Source organism: Otolemur garnettii, unplaced genomic scaffold (assembly GCF_000181295.1).
Source record: "Otolemur garnettii isolate 467f Iridium unplaced genomic scaffold, OtoGar3 scaffold00247, whole genome shotgun sequence".
NCBI classification, from domain to species: Eukaryota; Metazoa; Chordata; class Mammalia; order Primates; family Galagidae; genus Otolemur; species Otolemur garnettii.
The window spans coordinates 1,513,287-1,532,032 of record NW_003852642.1 but is presented as its reverse complement, the minus strand read 5'-3'; the positions used below and the strand labels follow the sequence as shown (position 1 = coordinate 1,532,032).

The 18,746-nt window shown below is 36.3% G+C and overlaps 1 protein-coding gene across 2 annotated transcripts in view; it reads left to right on the top strand.

The window, feature by feature from the left end:
• Positions 1-3,547: 3,547 nt before the first annotated feature.
• LOC100954482 (olfactory receptor 5M10-like) overlaps positions 3,548-18,746 on the top strand; it is a 15,910-nt gene continuing 711 nt past the window's right edge. The window contains exon 1 of one of the 2 annotated variants that reach the window (XM_023508416.1): positions 3,548-4,255. In XM_023508416.1, coding sequence (XP_023364184.1) covers positions 3,548-4,255 — 708 coding nt within the window. Of the gene's footprint in view, positions 4,496-18,746 lie in introns of those variants that run through there. The other variant, XM_003802483.2, reaches the window with a different exon arrangement.

Genomic DNA, 18,746 nt, shown 5'->3' with positions numbered 1-18,746 from the left:
CTTTCATTTATATTTGAATTTATTAAAAAGCAATATGTTCAGGAAAACATTAGGATCTCACCCCTAGGGACAAACTTACCTGCAGTTGTTCTGAGAGCCCCCAAAATTTAGCATTTGTATGCTTGGGACTGAACTTGCCATCTGTCCTAATAAAGAATCTTCCCTATTAAAAAAAGGAGAGAGTTTTTTTATGAACTGTTATTTCAGCTGTAAATAACTTATATTTTTTTTTCTTTTCAATCTGGATAATTTGACCACATCACTATGGCTTTCTATACCATGTTATCCCTATTATAACTTTTAAATAAAAAGAGCCAATTAAATACTAATAAATACATAAGTCAAACTCTTACAGGGTTAGCAGGATGTATTCAACTATCAGAACGTTGAGACATTTGTACAGCTAAATTCTGTAGGTATATTTCCAGAAGACATGCATCCTTGGTCATTGTAGTTGAAAGAAAGTGACATGAAGTAAATAATTAATGTCTTTAAGTAATATAGAAAGAGCCTCCTAAGGGCTTTCTAGAAAAATAAAATAATACGTGTAAAATTCTTTTTTTTGAGGTGGTATCATACACATAAATAAAGTCTATATTCTCTAATCTTATCTGTTGCTATAAATAAACATTGCTTTATTATGAATGGGCATCTGATCTTGTGATCCCATAATTAAAATTATAAGTTATTTGTTCTTTTATCTAAATAGCCAATTCATTACTTTTAGTTTATCCATTCAGTCATTATTGAGCCAATTTTATTTATTGGCAGAAAAGTCACTTTTCAAGTCTGATATTCTATGACAATGTCATTTTATGTTAATATACACACTTTGGAGGATATGTTCTTTAAACTGAAAGCTACCTTTCTGCTTAAAGGAGAGCTGAATATTCAACTACTTTTATGCAAAAAAAGGGACCTCCACGTTAAGGGGTCAGGACATGTGAGACATCAGTTTTATAATCTTGAAAGGCTTTTCATTTCATAGAAATATGTGAGCAATACTGTTATATTTTCAAATTTCCTTAGTGGAAGGAATCATAATAAAGGCAAAAATTCAAATAGAGAAAACTTTAAACTTCAATGTGAGGGGGAAAAATATTCTCAAATTCCTATAATACACCAAATCTAAGATTTGATTCTGATATACAGCTATTTTTCATTGACTGATTTCTTTTCTTTTCTTTTCTTTTTTTTTTTTTTTTTTTGCACCATAACCCACCATTTGCGATGTTAAGGAAATTAGGGATATCCAGTCAGAGTACACTTTGATTCATTTCATTCTATTGGCCTGAAAATACCTGTGTCCTGAAAGATAAAGACTAATGAAAGCATCCCTGGCTCTCTTCATCCTCTAACAAATGTCTCAAACAATATTAAAATTTCTTTATTCTATTTTTAGCCCTCTCCTAAACTAATAATTTTATAAATGGACCTGGTTCTCAGATCTTTAATTCTCAGCATATTGATGACATTAATTCAATAGGGCAGAAAGGTTCCAGTGTGAATCACTAATGTCCATCCTCCCAGGGACCTCTGCCCTGGCCAACACTTCCTTCTATACTTCCTTCTATAGATTATGTCACCCTTCTGCTCTCTGCAGGCTTTCCAACTTTTTCTCTCCTCCAATCTCTTACCCACCACAACCTCCTGCCCCATACTCGCGTTAGATGCCTTTTCCCTAGAGTTTGTATAGGAAAATGGAAGCCATGAATGTGAATTACTTTACCTTTACTATAATACAAATACAAAATTTACTTGCTCAGGTTTTTCCCCTTCCATATTATTGACTGTAATAGCTAATTTCTATATTCGTGGTGAATTTTCATGTTTGTGTATACCAAACAGTGCATTCACTTGTTACACAGGGGTTTCATCCTCAAAAGAGACTCTAGGACCTCAAAGCATCAAATTAAGGTTATGCCCTTGAGGAACAAAGAATATCATAAGTGGTGCTTTAGAATTAGTTTTAAAATACTCTAGGGAACATACCTAAGAAATATATTATACATCTTCTCTCCTTGTTCTGAAGAAAAATATAGTGAGTCAACATTTGCAGGTAAGTCATTTTCTATGTTTATTAAAAATGCATCTTTTATACAATGTGAAATGCTTACATTGAATTGATTAACATTAATTGTCTCTGTGGTAAGACAATTATACTCTTTTCTTAATAGTTTTGAAATGTACCATTGCATTATGTACACTAAACTCCATAAAGGCATCAATGTACACTGTTATGATTTAATAAATAAAAATATAAAATAAATAAAATGATAAAAAAAACGGGGGACATGGAAGCTTGAAAAAAAACAAAAATAAAAATTCACCTTTTGTGTATAAGGCTACCTATATGTTGATATATCACTGACTTTCTAAAAGTCAATTATTGTATGCAAGCTTCTCTGATATGTGAGAGTAAATAAATGATGGCTTTAGGGTGCAATTTTTGAGAAGTAATTTTTGTAGTCATATTTTATTTTCACAATGGCCTGAGAAGGCTCTTAGCTGGAAGCTTAGTCCACTTTTAATCATCACCTGTGGTTCCCTAAACAAACATTTTCTTGAATGAATTGGTGTCACAAAAATGGCAACCAAAAATATTCATACTCTTCTTAATAAAACAGAATTGTTTACCTGCTGTTAAAATGCTACTTTTTCAGAAAAGTCCTCTCTAAAAATTCATCTAAAAGCATATCACCTTCATTTCTTTAATAGAACCTACTTTACACCTTAAATTATGTCATGCATTCTTTCTATGTGTTTAACATGTTTCCCTCTACTATAATGTATGTTCCATGAAAATAGGAAATGATTACTGTTGTTAAAGCCCAGAAATTGGAACAGAAAAAATATCAAGCTCTGCTGTGTACATGAATATATGGGTGGATAAAGTGACAAAGGAAAAATAGAATTTGTAATTCTATACCTTCTTACCCATATACTAAGAGTTAAATTTTACTACTTTAATGTTCTTTCTATGAATAAAATTAGGCCAGACAACTAAGAATTTTAAGTAAACATGTTGTAATAAATTTAATTTCCATTTCTATCTGAAACAATAGAATCTCAGAAATGAAGGGACCCTGGTGACTGAAAGTCCTTTATTTGTCCATTTGAATGATGCGAATAACCTGTTACTGATTTTCATTCATTTGGGTTTTTGCTTCCTTACAAAGTTAGAAAAAATTACCAAATGTGGAGTTCCCCAAGAAGACAGATATAAATGTATACATATGAATGAACGTGGCTCTTTCTAAATGTATTTATAATATGTATGTGTGCATGAGAGAGAGAAAGATAGGACATGTTTGTGTGTCTGTGTTTGACATGTAGAGAGAAACAGAGGGACGGATAACATAGAGATACAGGGTGAAAATGCTAGGCATGAATTTTGCTGTGTTTGTCAAAAGGAGAGGAGTACCTGTCCCAGGGATGAATGAATGAACAAGTGAGTAACACACGGATGGAACAATCACAGAATATGGTTTAGATGGAAATCTTTATACATAGTCTTTGTCACTTTCAGATTTCAATGGATAAGAAGATGTTGGCCCCAAATCACACCATGGTGACAGAATTTATTCTCCTGGGACTCACAGACGACCCGGTGCAGGAGAGGATTCTGTTTGGGTTATTTCTGGCCATCTACCTAATCACACTGGCAGGGAATCTGGGCATGATAGTGCTGATCAGGACCAGCTCCCACCTCCAGACGCCCATGTATTTCTTCCTGGGCCACCTCTCCTTTGTAGACCTTTGTTATTCCTCTAATGTCACCCCACACATGCTGCGCGACTTCCTCTCGGACCGCAAGACCATCTCCTACAGCGGCTGCTTCGCGCAGTGTCTGCTCTTCATCGCTCTGGTGATCACTGAGTTTTACATCCTGGCTGCGATGGGCCTGGACCGCTACGTGGCCATCTGCAGCCCTCTCCGTTACTCCTCCAGGATGTCCCCGAACGTCTGCGCCTCCCTGGTCACCGCCACCTACGTGTTTGGCTTCCTGAACGGACTCTCCCAGGCGCTGCTGACCTTCAGCTTGCCCTTCTGTGGCTCCGCTGAGATCAACCACTTCTACTGCGCGGATCCTCCGCTTCTCCTGCTGGCCTGCGGCGACACCCGTGTCAAAAAGATGGCCATGTTCGTGGTCGCCGGCTTCACCCTGTCTAGCTCTCTGTTCGCCATCCTTCTCTCCTACCTCTTCATTGTCGCCACCGTCTTGCGGATGCGTTCCGCGGAAGGCGGGCGCAGAGCCTTTTCCACGTGCGGTTCCCACCTGACTGTCGTCAGTCTGTTTTATGGAACGCTCTTCTGCATGTACGTAAGGCCTCCCTCGGAGAAGTCTGTGGAGGAATCCAAAGCAATCGCAGTCTTTTATACTTTTCTGAGCCCAATGCTGAACCCCTTGATCTACAGCCTGAGGAACAAAGATGTGATCCTTGCCATGCAGCAAATGACTAGGAGAATTTTCTTTCCTAAAATGGCAGTTTAGGCTTCAGTTTATTTGTAATTACTGTGTACCTGGGATAACATAGTGGTTCTTGTTAACAAACAAGCCTACTATTCCATGGTCATGATTTGTTTAACGCCATGGAACTCAGGGACCATTTTTATTAATTTCTTCTCAAAATTCACACCTGGAAGACGGATTGTCCCTAACATGTGGGTTTCTTATTTTCCACTTATTACTTATTGGTACATGGAGTTGATCATGAACATAGTTGTTTATTAAATTCTCCACAGATAAAATATATCCTGAAGTAGTGTAACAGACTGTTCTCTGTGGAATGCCTGGTACAACACCTGGTCACCAGTAGGGAGGCTCTTTAAGTATTAAGCAAGGCTCCAATATTAAATTATTGCATGCTTGGAGGCTACTGAGAATTAGAGATTAGGGTCACGTGGAGGATGAAGATAAGTCTATGAACTATCAAATCATCTTTCTTCTTAGTTTTCTTAGTTTTTGGCTGCATAAGAAAATAATTTAACAGCAATTATCATGATTTGATAAATATACATTGTAGTCTTTTATCAAAACATCTCATGTACCCTATAAATATATATGACAATTATGTACCCATAACAATTAAAAAATTAAAAATGTAATTCTACCTGCAAAAATCCTCAACCCTAGCCTAACTGGTTTTGCCTACTGCTAGATTTTAAAAAGTGATATGAACATGTGTGTCTGAAAGCCCAATCTTAGTTAAATGATAATATGCAGTATGAACAGGCAGGTGCACTTGGAATACCAGTGAGTTTTGTTACTGAGCACACTATAGGATCTCCAAAGCCATTTAAGGATTTGGGTTTAACAAAACATGTCCAGTATTTAGTCAGATTTCCTTCTGAAGCTATTGATTATAAAATACAAATCATAACACTATCTTGTCACACATGTATGGAAAGATGGCATAGGAGAAGAGAAAAAAGGATAAAGTGTTCATGTTGACAAAGAAGAGAAGTCTTGATCTGTGATCCTGGAAAAGCTATTCACGTCTAGGACATTGTCTTCTTCTGGGAGGAAGTCTTATATGATCAGTTTTAACTTGAGATTTCCTACAGATGTGCATTTCCCAAATCTGGATGGGTCCTCTTGTGTTGAGAGATGTGGACCAAAGGCTCAAGGCCTGAAGTTTTGTTATAGTGTGGATCATGAAAAGAACTTAGCCTCTTCACTTCCAAGTTAATTTTTTTTTATTAAATCATAGCTGTGTACATTAATGTAATCATGGGGTATAGTGTGGTGTTTTCATATACAATTTGAAATATTTTCATCAAACTAGTTAACTTAGCCTTCACGTTATTTTCTTAGTTATTGTGTTAAGATGTTTATATTCTACTTTTAGAAAGATTCACTTGTACCCTTGTGAGATAAATCATAGAGGTGATCCCTTCAATCACCCTCCCTCCACCCATCACCCCTCTCCCTTCCCATCCTTCTCCCCCTTCCAGATATCCTTAGGCTATAATTAGGTTATAGCTTTCATATGAAAGCTAAAAATTAGTTTCATAATAGGGCTGAGTACATTGGATACTTTTTCTTCCATTCTTTTTTTTTTTTTCTGGAGACAGAGCCTCAAGCTATCCCCCTGGGTAGAGTGCTATGGCATCACAGCTCACAGCAACCTCCAACTCCTGGGCTCAAGTGAGTCTCCTGCCTCTTGTCTTCCATTCTTGAGATACTTTGGTAAGAAGAATATTTTCCAGCTCCATCCATGTAAACATGAAGGAGGTAAATTGTCCATCTTTCTTTATGACCCCATAGTATTCCATGGTACACATATACCACAATTTATGGATCCATTCATGGATCAATGGGCACTTGGGCTTTTCCCATGACCTAGCAATTATGAATTGGGCTGCAATAAACATTCTGATACAAATCTCTTTATTGTAATGTGATTTTTGGTCTTCTGGATATGTACCTAATAAAGGAGCTACAGGATCAAATGGCAGGTCTATTTTTAGTTCTTTACTGTTCTCCAGATATCTTTCCAAAAGGAGTGTATGAGGTTGCATTCCCACTAGCAGTGTAGAAGTGTTCCCTTTTCTCCACATCCATGCCAGCATCTCTGGTTTGGGATTAAAGATTTAAACTTAAGACATGAAACTATAAAAATATTAGAAGAAAGTGTAGGGAAAACACTTGAAGAAATCAGCCTGGGTGAAAATTTTATGAGGAGGACCCCCTGGGCAATTGAAGCAACATCAAAAATACACTATTGAAACCTGATCAAACTAAAAAGCTTCTGCACATCCAAGAACACAGTAAATAAAGCAAGCAGATAGCCCTCAGAATGGGAGAAGATATTTGCAGGATATGTCTCTGACAAAGGTTTAATAGCCAGAATCCATAGAGAACTCAAAAGTATTAGCAAGAAGAGAAGAAGTTGTCCCATCTCAGGCTGGGCAAGGGACTTGAATAGAAATTCCTCTAAAGAAGATAGGTGCATGGCCTACAGATATATGAAACATTGCTCACCATCCTTAATCATCAGAGAAATGCAGATCAAAACTACTTTGAGATATCACCTAACTCCAGTAAGATTAGCCCATATCACTTCCAAGTTAATCTTAAGAGAAGTCTTTTTTTTTTTTCATATAGTTTTCAGAAGACCCACTCTTAATGTTCAAGAAACTGAAAGGTCTATTTCTTAACATTTTGTGACTCAAGAATGGCTTCCTTTACTTGATAAGAATATACTTTGACAAAATCCTATGAAACTTTGCAATAGTCAGTCATGTAAAGTATGTGAGAACAGGAGATACATGAGATCATCCAGTAACTATTTAATAATGTATTAGTGTTTCGAGTATGGGTGGATGTGATGGCCATTGTAGCCAGTGATAATAGCATTGGGTTCTGGAAATCCAACAAATTTAGTTAGTTTTGTCAATTTAGTTTTCAGATGCTATTTTTTCCTGTTGACTTTCCTAGATGACTGAGGATGATAAAGACAAGGGTAATATCATTGTTTTTGTAATACCTTATATAACTGTTTTATAACTTGTCCAGTGAAAAGAATAATTTTGTCAGTGGAGATCTCTCCAGGGATGTCCCATAAAGGAAAGACATTTTCTAATAACCTTTTAGCTACTGTTATAGCCTTGGCCTTTCTGTGTGGAACAGCTTCTATCCAACAATGCTATTGCAAATTCATATTAATATCTCATTGAGGGTTGAAAATAAAATCCATCTATAAATGTTCAAATGTTCCAGCAGGTGGCAGAAATATACCATGTGAAGTTTAGTCTTTCTAGAATTAAAGGTTTGACAAAGAAAAAAACATTGGTTACATATAAATCATTTATGAATTTTAGACATTCATCCCACCCACTTTTTTTTTTGTATCATAGAATTTATTACTTTATGAGTTGTAGAGTGCAGATCTTTTAAAAATAAAAGCTTTGAGGATTCAGGAAAAATCAGGTCACCATCCTAATTCTCCATTAGAACACTGAATTTATGTTCCTCTAATTATGTTTTGTTTATGTAATTTAGGTGCATAGCACTGTATAATATATAGTGAATTTATAGTATTTTGACTTGGAGCAATCTAACAAAGTTCATTAAAAATTGATACCTTAAAAATTTCAGTACCTGCTAACTTTGTAGGACAATAGGTCAAAACATTTTCTCAGTATTCAATTACTTCTTGTTTTTCTTGATGTGGGTTTTGTAGTTTTATGAAACAATTAGGTTATTCACTGGAGTTATAGACATTCTTACCCAGCCAAATGGTGTGATCTTGAATTTTTCAGAAAGTGATACTTTTCAGAATCCTTTCTATAAATCTCTTCAAAGACTAAATGTTTTAGGTTTATCATTGCTTATAATGGTTTTCAGAAAAAGTACCAGAGTAACAGGTAAACATTTATGAATGACAAGACTTAAAGTGGCTGTAGTTAAAGATCTGATGATAGTTCAGTGTAACATAATTGACTGGGTAGTTTTATTATTTCTGTGATGTAAATATTTTAAGATAATAACTAGAATGATGATAGCATTATAGCAGGAAAATCAGATTTCTAGGAATTGTATGTAATTTTTGAAGCACATAATTTTTGAAGGACAACCACATGCAATAAGACTTAAGGAAGAATCAACACCCTTTATATTTGACAAAGCAATCAATGCAGTTTAATATATCAGATAAGCCCAGTTGGTTTAATATCTCTATTTTTACAAAGAGAGAGAAGAAATTATTTTAATACATTTTAGGGTCCCATCTGAAAACTACCTAAGTTATTTTAAAGTGAAAACATCTAAGTTTTAAATTTTATTCCAAAAAATTGTTAAAAATGTCAAAAAGTTTAAAATACTGAGTAAAATAGGATCATAGGTTACTTATTCATTTAACTAGAATAGTAATTTGAACACTTGAAAGGCAAATATGAAAGTCACATAGTTGTACAAAAGCCTTATTTTATGAAAATCCTGATAAAGACAATGTCAAGTACAAGAAATTATCTTGATAAAACACTAAGTCATTGTTTCCTATTCCAATTACTTAAAAGATTAAGAAAGCTTTGACAATTTCTTATTAATTTAACACATTTAAGCCAGAGTTTTAAATTTTTGAATTGTGTGCATGAAATTCACATATATCACCTAGGAAAATTCAAGGAACAAGAATTTGAAGAGAATAAAATTTTATTTTATTCTATTGTTGATTTGTGTTGTGTTCCAAAAATGAAACACTAGGCAAACTGTTTGCTACATCATACATAATGTATAAAATTATGTTTCTTATCTCAAGAGGTGGTGAAACCTATTCAGTGTATTCAACAAAACACCTCACATATAAGGCACTGCCATGTTTTTCACATTGACAAGTGGTGTTCTTATGACAAACACTGTGCTTGCTTTCCCTGTTAGACTATCACATGATTTATGCCATCGTAACATGAGTCAATGTGCTTCAGAGAAGGTCTTCTTTTTGCCTAGGGCCCATGGGTCTCCAGATAGTGGCATACCACATGTCTGTGAAACTCCAGAAAATCCACTGGCTTCTCATCTTATATTTTATGCAGTTATCAAGAATTTTGTAAGACCAATTTGAAATCACACAAAAAGGGGGTTGAATACCATTTCTTTCCATGGATTGATGCCCCATACGTTTCAATGTTATCATTAGCTCTGTCTATGCCTCCCATGAAATGGTTATACACTTTGATCATATTTGGCTGCCAAATTTGCATCTACTTTTCAGTTTTTTGGAATAATGATTGGCAAGAAACAGGGGATGAACATCAGCACCAGATGAGGCAACAGTGACAACACTGTTATCATTCCATTTACAGAGAATATTGCCTTTGGCATCAGTTTGGTTTTCAAACATGCCATTCTCTTTTCTTCAGAGCTTCATTTGATTCCAATGAATCTTTGTCAGTGTATCTGTCACTGGGACACCAGGTGGCGCTGTGATTCTTTGAGGAGATGGAGAACACAGCTGGCAACTTCCGTGGTTTTTATTCCTAACTTAGTTGCCCACAGTGATTGCTTGACTGTTTCCTCAACATTCAGACCCCTCCAGTTTGGGATCCAAGAGCTCTCCAGAATTCTCCAAGGGCAGGTCTCACAGTGGCCCCCAACACCAGTTCCCTGGGTGCAGGAACTGCTAAGACCTTCTCAACCTTCACACAATGGCAGCCCCTGGCTGCTCAGACCTTCCCAGTGTGACTGTCTCAGTAGCCACCAAATGATGGCAATTTCCACTCCAACAAGTGTTCAAATTTGATTGCTGTACACTGTTCAATTCCACCCATTCCTCCAATCTTTCCACTCAACATGGAACTTCCCCTCAAACCCCAAAAAATTCAGAAAGGCTTCCTCCCATCCCAGACCTTTTTGGGGAACCAGTCAATCCTGGAAGCTTGTAATTACTTGCCTTATGAGTCATTTTCTACTGCTCTGGGTCACATGCTGTATCCAGCTCACTACCTCCTTGCTGTGCTCACCGAACTATGACTCCAGGTAAGGTCCCAGTGCTAAGTATGGCTGGCTTCTCTCTTTTCTTCCAGTTGTACTAGGAGAGCTCAGCTGAATAATCCTTCTGGCTTGCCATATTTCTCTTCACCTCCCCATGGTACAAATCTTAAATTGAAGATAGAGCAGGAAGTCATAATGAAACCCTCCCACAATTGTCCTCCCATAGGTATAGCAATTCAAATAACTACCCATGCAAGAAAATATCTTCACAAAAGCTAAGGAATCCAGATGAGAGATCAAAGTACCTAGTTTTATCATAATTATAAGAAAAGACATATTAAAAAGGGTAGAAACAATAGTTTTGTATTATCTACACTACACCTCTCCCAAACCTCGGCAATGCAGTGCAGAGAGAGACTCTGCCCTCTACAAGTAAACAGAAAAATTGTGTGTGTGTGTGTGGGGGGGTATGTGTGTGTGTATGTGTGTGTGTAATTTTGCCTTGGAACCCAGTGTTGGTTCCACTACATTAAAACATAGCACTGGGCAAAATTTACAACCCTTGATTTCGTACCCATGGATAGCTTCTAAACACACCCAAGGCTAGGAGACAGTTTATCACATGGTCGAGATGAATCTAAGGTTAAGCTCACTTTACTGAGTGTTAAAGTAATATTTCACCCTGAAAAATTTTAATGGCAGTCAGGCTATAGCAGCCATGGGGCTTGGGTAGAGTCATGGTGCTGCAATGGTCTGGGAGGTTATGGACATTGGGTACAATATAATATGGCATCAGCTATGATGGCCATGGGAGACCTGTGTCCTCCTTCCACATAAATTAGGTATCATAGAATAAAGAGCATTTTATTCTGTTTGGAGGAAAAAGAGGGAAGTGAGTAGGGGACTTTCTCTGGGAACCAGGGAGTCACCTCTGAACTTTCTGAGATACTTCAGGGCAAGGGATCTCAATCTGCAAGAGTCATGGCAAAAGTTGGCATGTCATACTCTCTAAAATGCTAAAATGGCTGTGCTGACTACAGGCTAGATAACTCAACAGTCAGTGCTCTTGAAATTTCTGGAGGACCCTATGAGAAGGATATGAACAAAAAAGATCATGCAAAAATAATTATATAGATCCCTGATATCCAGATACTGATGTTTGTTCATATGCAACACGAAAATTCAGGGAAATACGAAATAACTAGACAGACTAAATAACATGCCAGTGACTGACCCTGAAGAGATGGAGATATGTGATGTCTCAGACCAAGACTGCAAAATAGCCATTTTAGGGAAGCTCACAAAGCTTCAAAAAATCCTAGAGAAAAATTTAAGAAAATTAAGATAAATTTAACAAAGAAATTGTAATAATTACATGGGGAAGCCCCAGAAATCCTGCAACCGGAAAATATGAATGAACAAAATGAAAAATGCTTTAGAAGTTCTCAACAACTGGTTATCAAGAAGAAGTGTTAGAAAGCTTGATGATAAGCTACTAAAATATGCAAAGACAAAGGAGAAAAAAATAGAGAAGCAATAAAAAGAAATAAGAACAATGTATGAGATCACATCAAAACAGTAAATGTAAGAGATACTATCATTCAAGAGGGAGTAGAAAACAAAAAAGGGGCAGAAATCTAATTAAAAAAAAATAAAAATTTCCAAAACTAGAAAATGATGTAAATATTCCATACCAGAAGAGCAGAGGATTTCATTCAAATAAATTACTGCATAGTATATGATGATAAAATTATTAAGATCAAGGACAAAGAAAGCATCCTAAAAACAGCAGGAAAAAAGAGGCAAATAACATATGAAGAAGTTCTGATATGCCTAGAAGCGAACTTCTCATCAGAAACCTCATAGGGAAGGAGTGAGTGGGATAACATATTCAAAGTTTTGGGGATAAAAAGCCAACAAATAATAATGTCCTAGAAACATCCTTCAAATGTAAGATGAAATAGATTTTCCTCAATGAACAAAAACTGAGGGAATGCATTAATACCAGAACTTTCTTATAAAAATTACTAAAGAGATTTCTTTAATCCAAAAGAAAAGGACCATTTACTGAAACATAGATCATAGAAAAATAAACTTATAGTGTCCAATGGAGAGAATAAAGAGACCAGAATTAAACTCACACATATACAGTAAAGTGACCTTTAATAAAGGTGCCATGAATACACAGTAGGGAAATGATAATTTCTTCCATGAATGAATATCCATATGCAGAAGAAGAAGACTGGACCTTTATCTTATACCACATACAAAATCAAGTCAAAATGGATTAACTGAAAATGTGAAACTCCTATAGAAAAGCATAGAAGAAAATTTTTCTGATATTGGATATGGCCATGATTTCTTATATTTGAAAACAAAAGCACAAGCAATAACAGCAAAAATAGATGAGTGGGACCATATCACACTAAAAACCTTCTGCACAAAGTGAAAAGCCATTTATGGAATGGGGAAAATACTTGCAAACTATGTATCTGATAAGTAGTTAATATCCAAAATATATGAGGTCCTCCTCCAATTCAATGGCAACAACAACAACAACAATAAAAAAGAAACTAAATAATATAATTAAAAGGGGGACAATGAACTTAAATAGAGAGATCTCCAAATACAGGTGTATGAAAAGAAACCCTGCATCCCGAATCATCTGTGAAATGCAAATTAAAACAGCAATATGACATCAGCTCACACCTCTTAGTGCTGTAAGCACTCCCATCCCTCTTTCCCCCACCCTCTCCTGTTCCCTTGCCCTCTACCATTCCCCCACCCTACACGCTCTCCCAGCCTATTCCTATGTCCCCCAGAGTTGAAGCATGGAAAGTCCCAAGTTTCGCAATCCCCCCGCCCCCCAAGTTCTCAGTAGATAAACAATGGTAGAAATCCACCAAGGGTGTATTAATCATGGTTACATAACTATAACCAGTGTGATTTGAGATATATCCATTGTCAACCAAGGCTGTATTAATCATTGTTACATAACTGTAACCATTACTGTATCCATGACTATTCAAGCTATAACTCCCCCTAACCAGCCTACATTTTGCTTCTGTAGTATACTTGCACAAAAATTATATAAGGCAACTTGCCCATTATTGGGATGAAACTGTCTCTCAAGGCAGTCCCCTGTGTAGATTTAATAAATTTCTGATTGATCGCAATTAAGGGGGGTCCAATTCTATCTTTTCAGGTCATAGGGGGCACAACATTAGTGTCATCAGCTAATCAAATGATATCAAGTATATTGTATATAAAATCAGCGCATTGTACCCCATAATTGCATTAAGTTACACATCTATGATTTAATTTAAAAAAATTAAAAATAGGACTACCATATGAGCCAGCAATCCCTGTTTCTGGATATATATTCAAAATAATTAAAATCAAAATTTCAAGCGATGTCGTCTGTCCCATGTTCATAGCAGCTTTATTCAAAATAGTCAAGATATAGAACTAACCCAAATGTCCAGTCCACTAAGGGAAGAAGGGACAAGATTGTGAAATATATACATACACTGGAGTATTATCCAGCCTTAAAAAAGGATATCCTGTCATATGTGACAGTGTAAATGAACCTGCAGGACATTATGCTAAGTGAAATAAGACAGTCACAAATGGACAAATACTACAAGGTTTCACTTATACAAAATATCTATAATTATTAAACCCATGGATACAGAAAACATAATGGTGGGGACCAGAGGCTTTGAGGACAGGGACATAAAGAGTTTCTGATGTGAGGCATAGAAAGTTTTAGTCTTGCAGATTGGTTAGGTTTTAGAGATTTGTTGCCTATAGTGAACAACACTGTATTTTATAATTAACAATTTTTCAGAGGGTAAATCACATGTTGAGTTTTCTTTCCACATGTATAAAACAAAAGCAAGATGAAATCTGTGTATGCTCTCCACCAAACTCATAAATATTTTCTCTCCACAAATACTCATAAATGAGGAACTACTAAAAATATAGCAATCATATGATTAGTTTCCTGATCCCAGAGTGTTCCAATTAAACCCAATAGGGGTAATTACTGATGTAGCATCACTGCTGCTCCTCAGAGCCTGTGAGATTTGCTTGAAGAGCAGGTCATTATCTTTCACATCCTGGTATAAATATGACTATATTTTGTAAGATGGAGAGGCATCAAGAAACTTCCTCAATCAAGTTGAGAAAATAAATGTATGTCAGAATCAGAAGTAAGTCTTTGCCTTTTTATCTTATTTTTAGTCAAGAAGAAGTTATACTAAAGCGTCAAACTGAAACCCACAAATTATATACATGCAGCATTCTTAAGAATAAAGTTTTCCTTGACTTTTCAAATGACTAGGGAGCAAGATTGGTTTTTATCCTTGAAATAAGGCATGCCATCTCTCAGGGGCTGTGTGCAAAGAAACAGAGAGGGAAGAGGAGCTATGAAAAGTGTTAACTGCGTTCCTAACAACACTCATCATGTGCTTGCTTTATTTGGACTTTGTCACTTGAAGACTGCTTCTTAAAAAGTAACTGTTCATATTATGTTTCTGTTGTTCATCTCAGACATAGTGCTTATTTCTACCTTTATAATCACAAATTGGCAGCAGTATATTTTCTTCTGCACATTGCTAAGATAAAATTAACTTTGATGCATCTTGCTTCTTAAAAATACAGGCTTTTCTGATTTTAGTAGTAGAGTTTGATCCTCAATTAATTCCCTTTACAACATGCTTACTGAAATTGGCTTTGATCTTTTTGATCCATAATTTACAGAAATCTCATTGTTGCAGAACATACCTCAAAGGCCAGCACTCCACTCATCCTGAAGACATAAGGCTATTTTTCAGGCATCATACGGGCCTTATTCTACGCTTGATCTTAGCCAAAAGGCCGAGAAGCGATACATGGGCCTTATTCTAATGAAGGAGTTAAATACTGAAATGCAAGTAATTGTTGAACTCCTTACACTTGGAGATGTAAGATTTTGAGTATGTACATTTATCTTGGTAAAGAAGTGATAATTTTATTGGATTTTTGAAGAAGTTAATATAAATAGACAAAGAAATAAAAGAAACAAGATGCTTAAGAACCATTCTCACAGTGAGATATTGCTAAAGTTTTTTTCTTAACTTTTTTTTTTTCTGAGAGAAAATCTCTGTTTATTTATTTTTAATTGAACAGCACACAAAATTTATGTAGGCAACTTACCCTTGGAATGGGTCACCTGCTAGTGCATCCTCATCTGGGCTGGGTGTATTTTCTCAAGTTTTGTTTCAATTTAAGGGAGACTGGTACTCTCCTGCTTCCGTATCCATTTTCAGTTCTGATAGCCTATGTGTTCCAGCCTTGTGCTCAGAGGGCCCAAGCTTTGGTGTCATGGTCACAACATCCTTCAACATCCTTAATACTTGTTGAACAAGGCTTCTTACATTTACTGGACCCAGTATATTATGTAGCTCATCAACGTTCCACATTTCACAACTTATATCTTCCTCCTAACCTTCCAGCTAACCCCTTTTCTCCATCAGGTAGAGACTAACCTGGGAAGGGACCTGGACAGATAGATGTTCCCTGTTTATAAGGTGTTTTCCTTTCAATCTGTCAACAGCCAGCCCGCTGTGGCTTTCTTTCTGAGTACACACATCTGGTTCATAGTGTTTTTTCTTCTCATGCCTCCTAAGTGCCTCTGCCCTGCTTCAATGGGTTATTTTAGGATCCCAGAGAAGTCACAGATCTTATAAATGAAAACTATTTAAAATCCCACAGGTGGTTATTAACTGACCTAGAGCAAATTAAACCTCAAGCACAATTTCTGGATGTATCGTATTTTACATCTGAAAATTTCACACCCTGACCTTTTTACTCCCAGCTTTCTCTGTTCCTGTTAAGTGACATCGATTCTCTGTTTGGGGCTTCCTGGGTGTAGGGAAGCGTGAATACATCCCCTTTACCACTTTGCTGCTGACACACAAATACCTCTTATATTTCAGAATGTTTTCTGCTAGATGTTTCTTGAAGAATAGCTGCAACCAACCACTGACCCCTATTCTCCAGGGAAGGCTGTGCATGCTCTTAGTGGTAAAGTGGTACAGAAAGTTGTTGGTAGAGATAGATCAGACTTTTGATTAAGTAAATGTTGTGTTTTATGGAATCTAGTCAGTTTTCTGCACTTTTCTGTATAAACGCTGTGCACATACACACCACTAGCACTTCTAAAGAAAGATCATATATAGGATTTTTACATCTGCTTTTATTCTTCCTAGAACACTTTCCTAAAATGGCCTTGCTTGATTTTCCTATTTGCTATTTGAAACATCATTTGTTTACTTAAAATTCAGTCAGTATCTGTCCACTAAGAAGAATGCAGAAAGGCAAGGATTTTTAAGATTTGTTCACTTATGTATTTACAGTGTCTAATCACATGGTATCAAAAGCATTGCTTAATGAAGGTTTAGTTTGATGTCCATAATGACTTGAAGGAAGGCAGGTCAGACCTTATTATTAGCACTTTCAGAGGCAAAGCTTTTCAATTGCAGAAATAATAATGTAATCCAGGGTCCCTGACTAACTCCTAACATGGAGATGTGTCGTTGCTTCTACCAGCATGAGTTGTCCACACAGTAGAACATGCCTGTGTGCAGGACAGTGTGTGTGACAAAACTGTGCTCCTCACACCTCACTGTGTAAGGACGTCATGGTTGTCTGAGTCCCCAGCTGTTTCTTACCATCATATGTCTGAAAGCCTTCTGAGTCTGTGTATGGAATTTCATAACACAGGTCAGCTTTTCAGAGCAACGTCTACTGAAGGAGGTTCTTATGTTAGAAAATCTTCAGGTCATAGCTCAGATCCTGTAACCACTCAGAGGGAGACCTTTCCTCAATTATTTAATCTTTTTTCAAAATTTCAGGTTAATGTGAGGATACAAACAACCAGGTTATAACATTTACATTCGCATATTTACCTTTTTATACTTTATTTTCAACAATGGTAACTTGGGAAAATGATAGTGTCTGTCACATCAGGTGTTGTCAGTATTAAATCTCTAAAACTAAAACCTAGAATATGGTTACAAATCCATTTATTATCAATAACGTTTATTGGAGTATTCAACAAATAATTACTAAGTACTTATGCTTCCAGGTAAAGGAGATAGAGCAACAAAGAGATACTTGATTACTACCCTTCTAAACTTATAGTCCAGTAAGTACAGTGATTCATTTCAAAATGAGATTAAAATTATGGGAAATAAAGCACAAAAGAAATGGTAAAATGCAAAAGCAAGAAAGGAAGAGGGACTTCAGTGCTAACACTGAGGTGCGTAAAAATAAAAAGCCGGAGGGAATTGTCATATCTCTTGTTTGATACAAGTTGCCTTGATTAGCTTAACTACTATGAATTTATTGATTAACAAGTTTCATAAGAAATTTCTTAGTACACACAATTTTAAAAAATGCTTAAGTCTTGTCAGTATGCTTTAGCGATATAAAGGTAAGCAAAATATTGGAAGTAATTTATTCTTTTATACTTACACTACTTTTTCTCCCTCATTCTTTTAAATTCAGCATGTAAATGTGTGATAAGCAGCCCCAATACAATAAAAAACTGGACTTTGTTCCTTTCCTGGAAGAATTAGTGTATGAAGAGTAGAATGTAGGTACATTGTTGTGATTTAATGTGCTACAAAATATGTAAATGATATTTAGGGTGTGCTGGCAGCATAGAGCAGAAAGTGATTGATTTATTCTCATGCATGAGAAGAGCAGGGTGAGAAATACTTCATAAAGCAGTGGCCTTGAATCTGGGCCATGTAGGATGAACAGAGGTTGAAGGGGAAGATATAGTTGAGTTGCAATTATAGGTATAAATATAGATGACATAGATATAGATATATAGGTATAGGTTTAAGAATAGGCATGTAGAGTAAATGAAATACTAATTTAATACAATGGCAAGTAAACTAATGACTTAGTAGAAATACAAAGTGGGGGCATAGTAAAATTTGTTTTGCATGATGTATTTTTAGGGGAAATAATTTCAGCTGTCACTCACAGGGCTTCAGACCTGACCCTTTGCTTTCTTTTCACAGTATGAAGTGCAGACAGAGTCTTAGAAGATGTGGAACACGACCGGCAGTGCAGTAACCGAGTTCATTCTACTTGGGCTCACGGATCGTCCAGAGCTCCAGCCTGTCCTCTTTGTGCTGTTCCTGGCGGTTTACCTTGTCACCCTCTTGGGCAATGTGGGCATGATAACGCTGATCAGACTGGACTCCCGCCTTCACACGCCCATGTACTTTTTCCTCAGTAACTTAGCTTT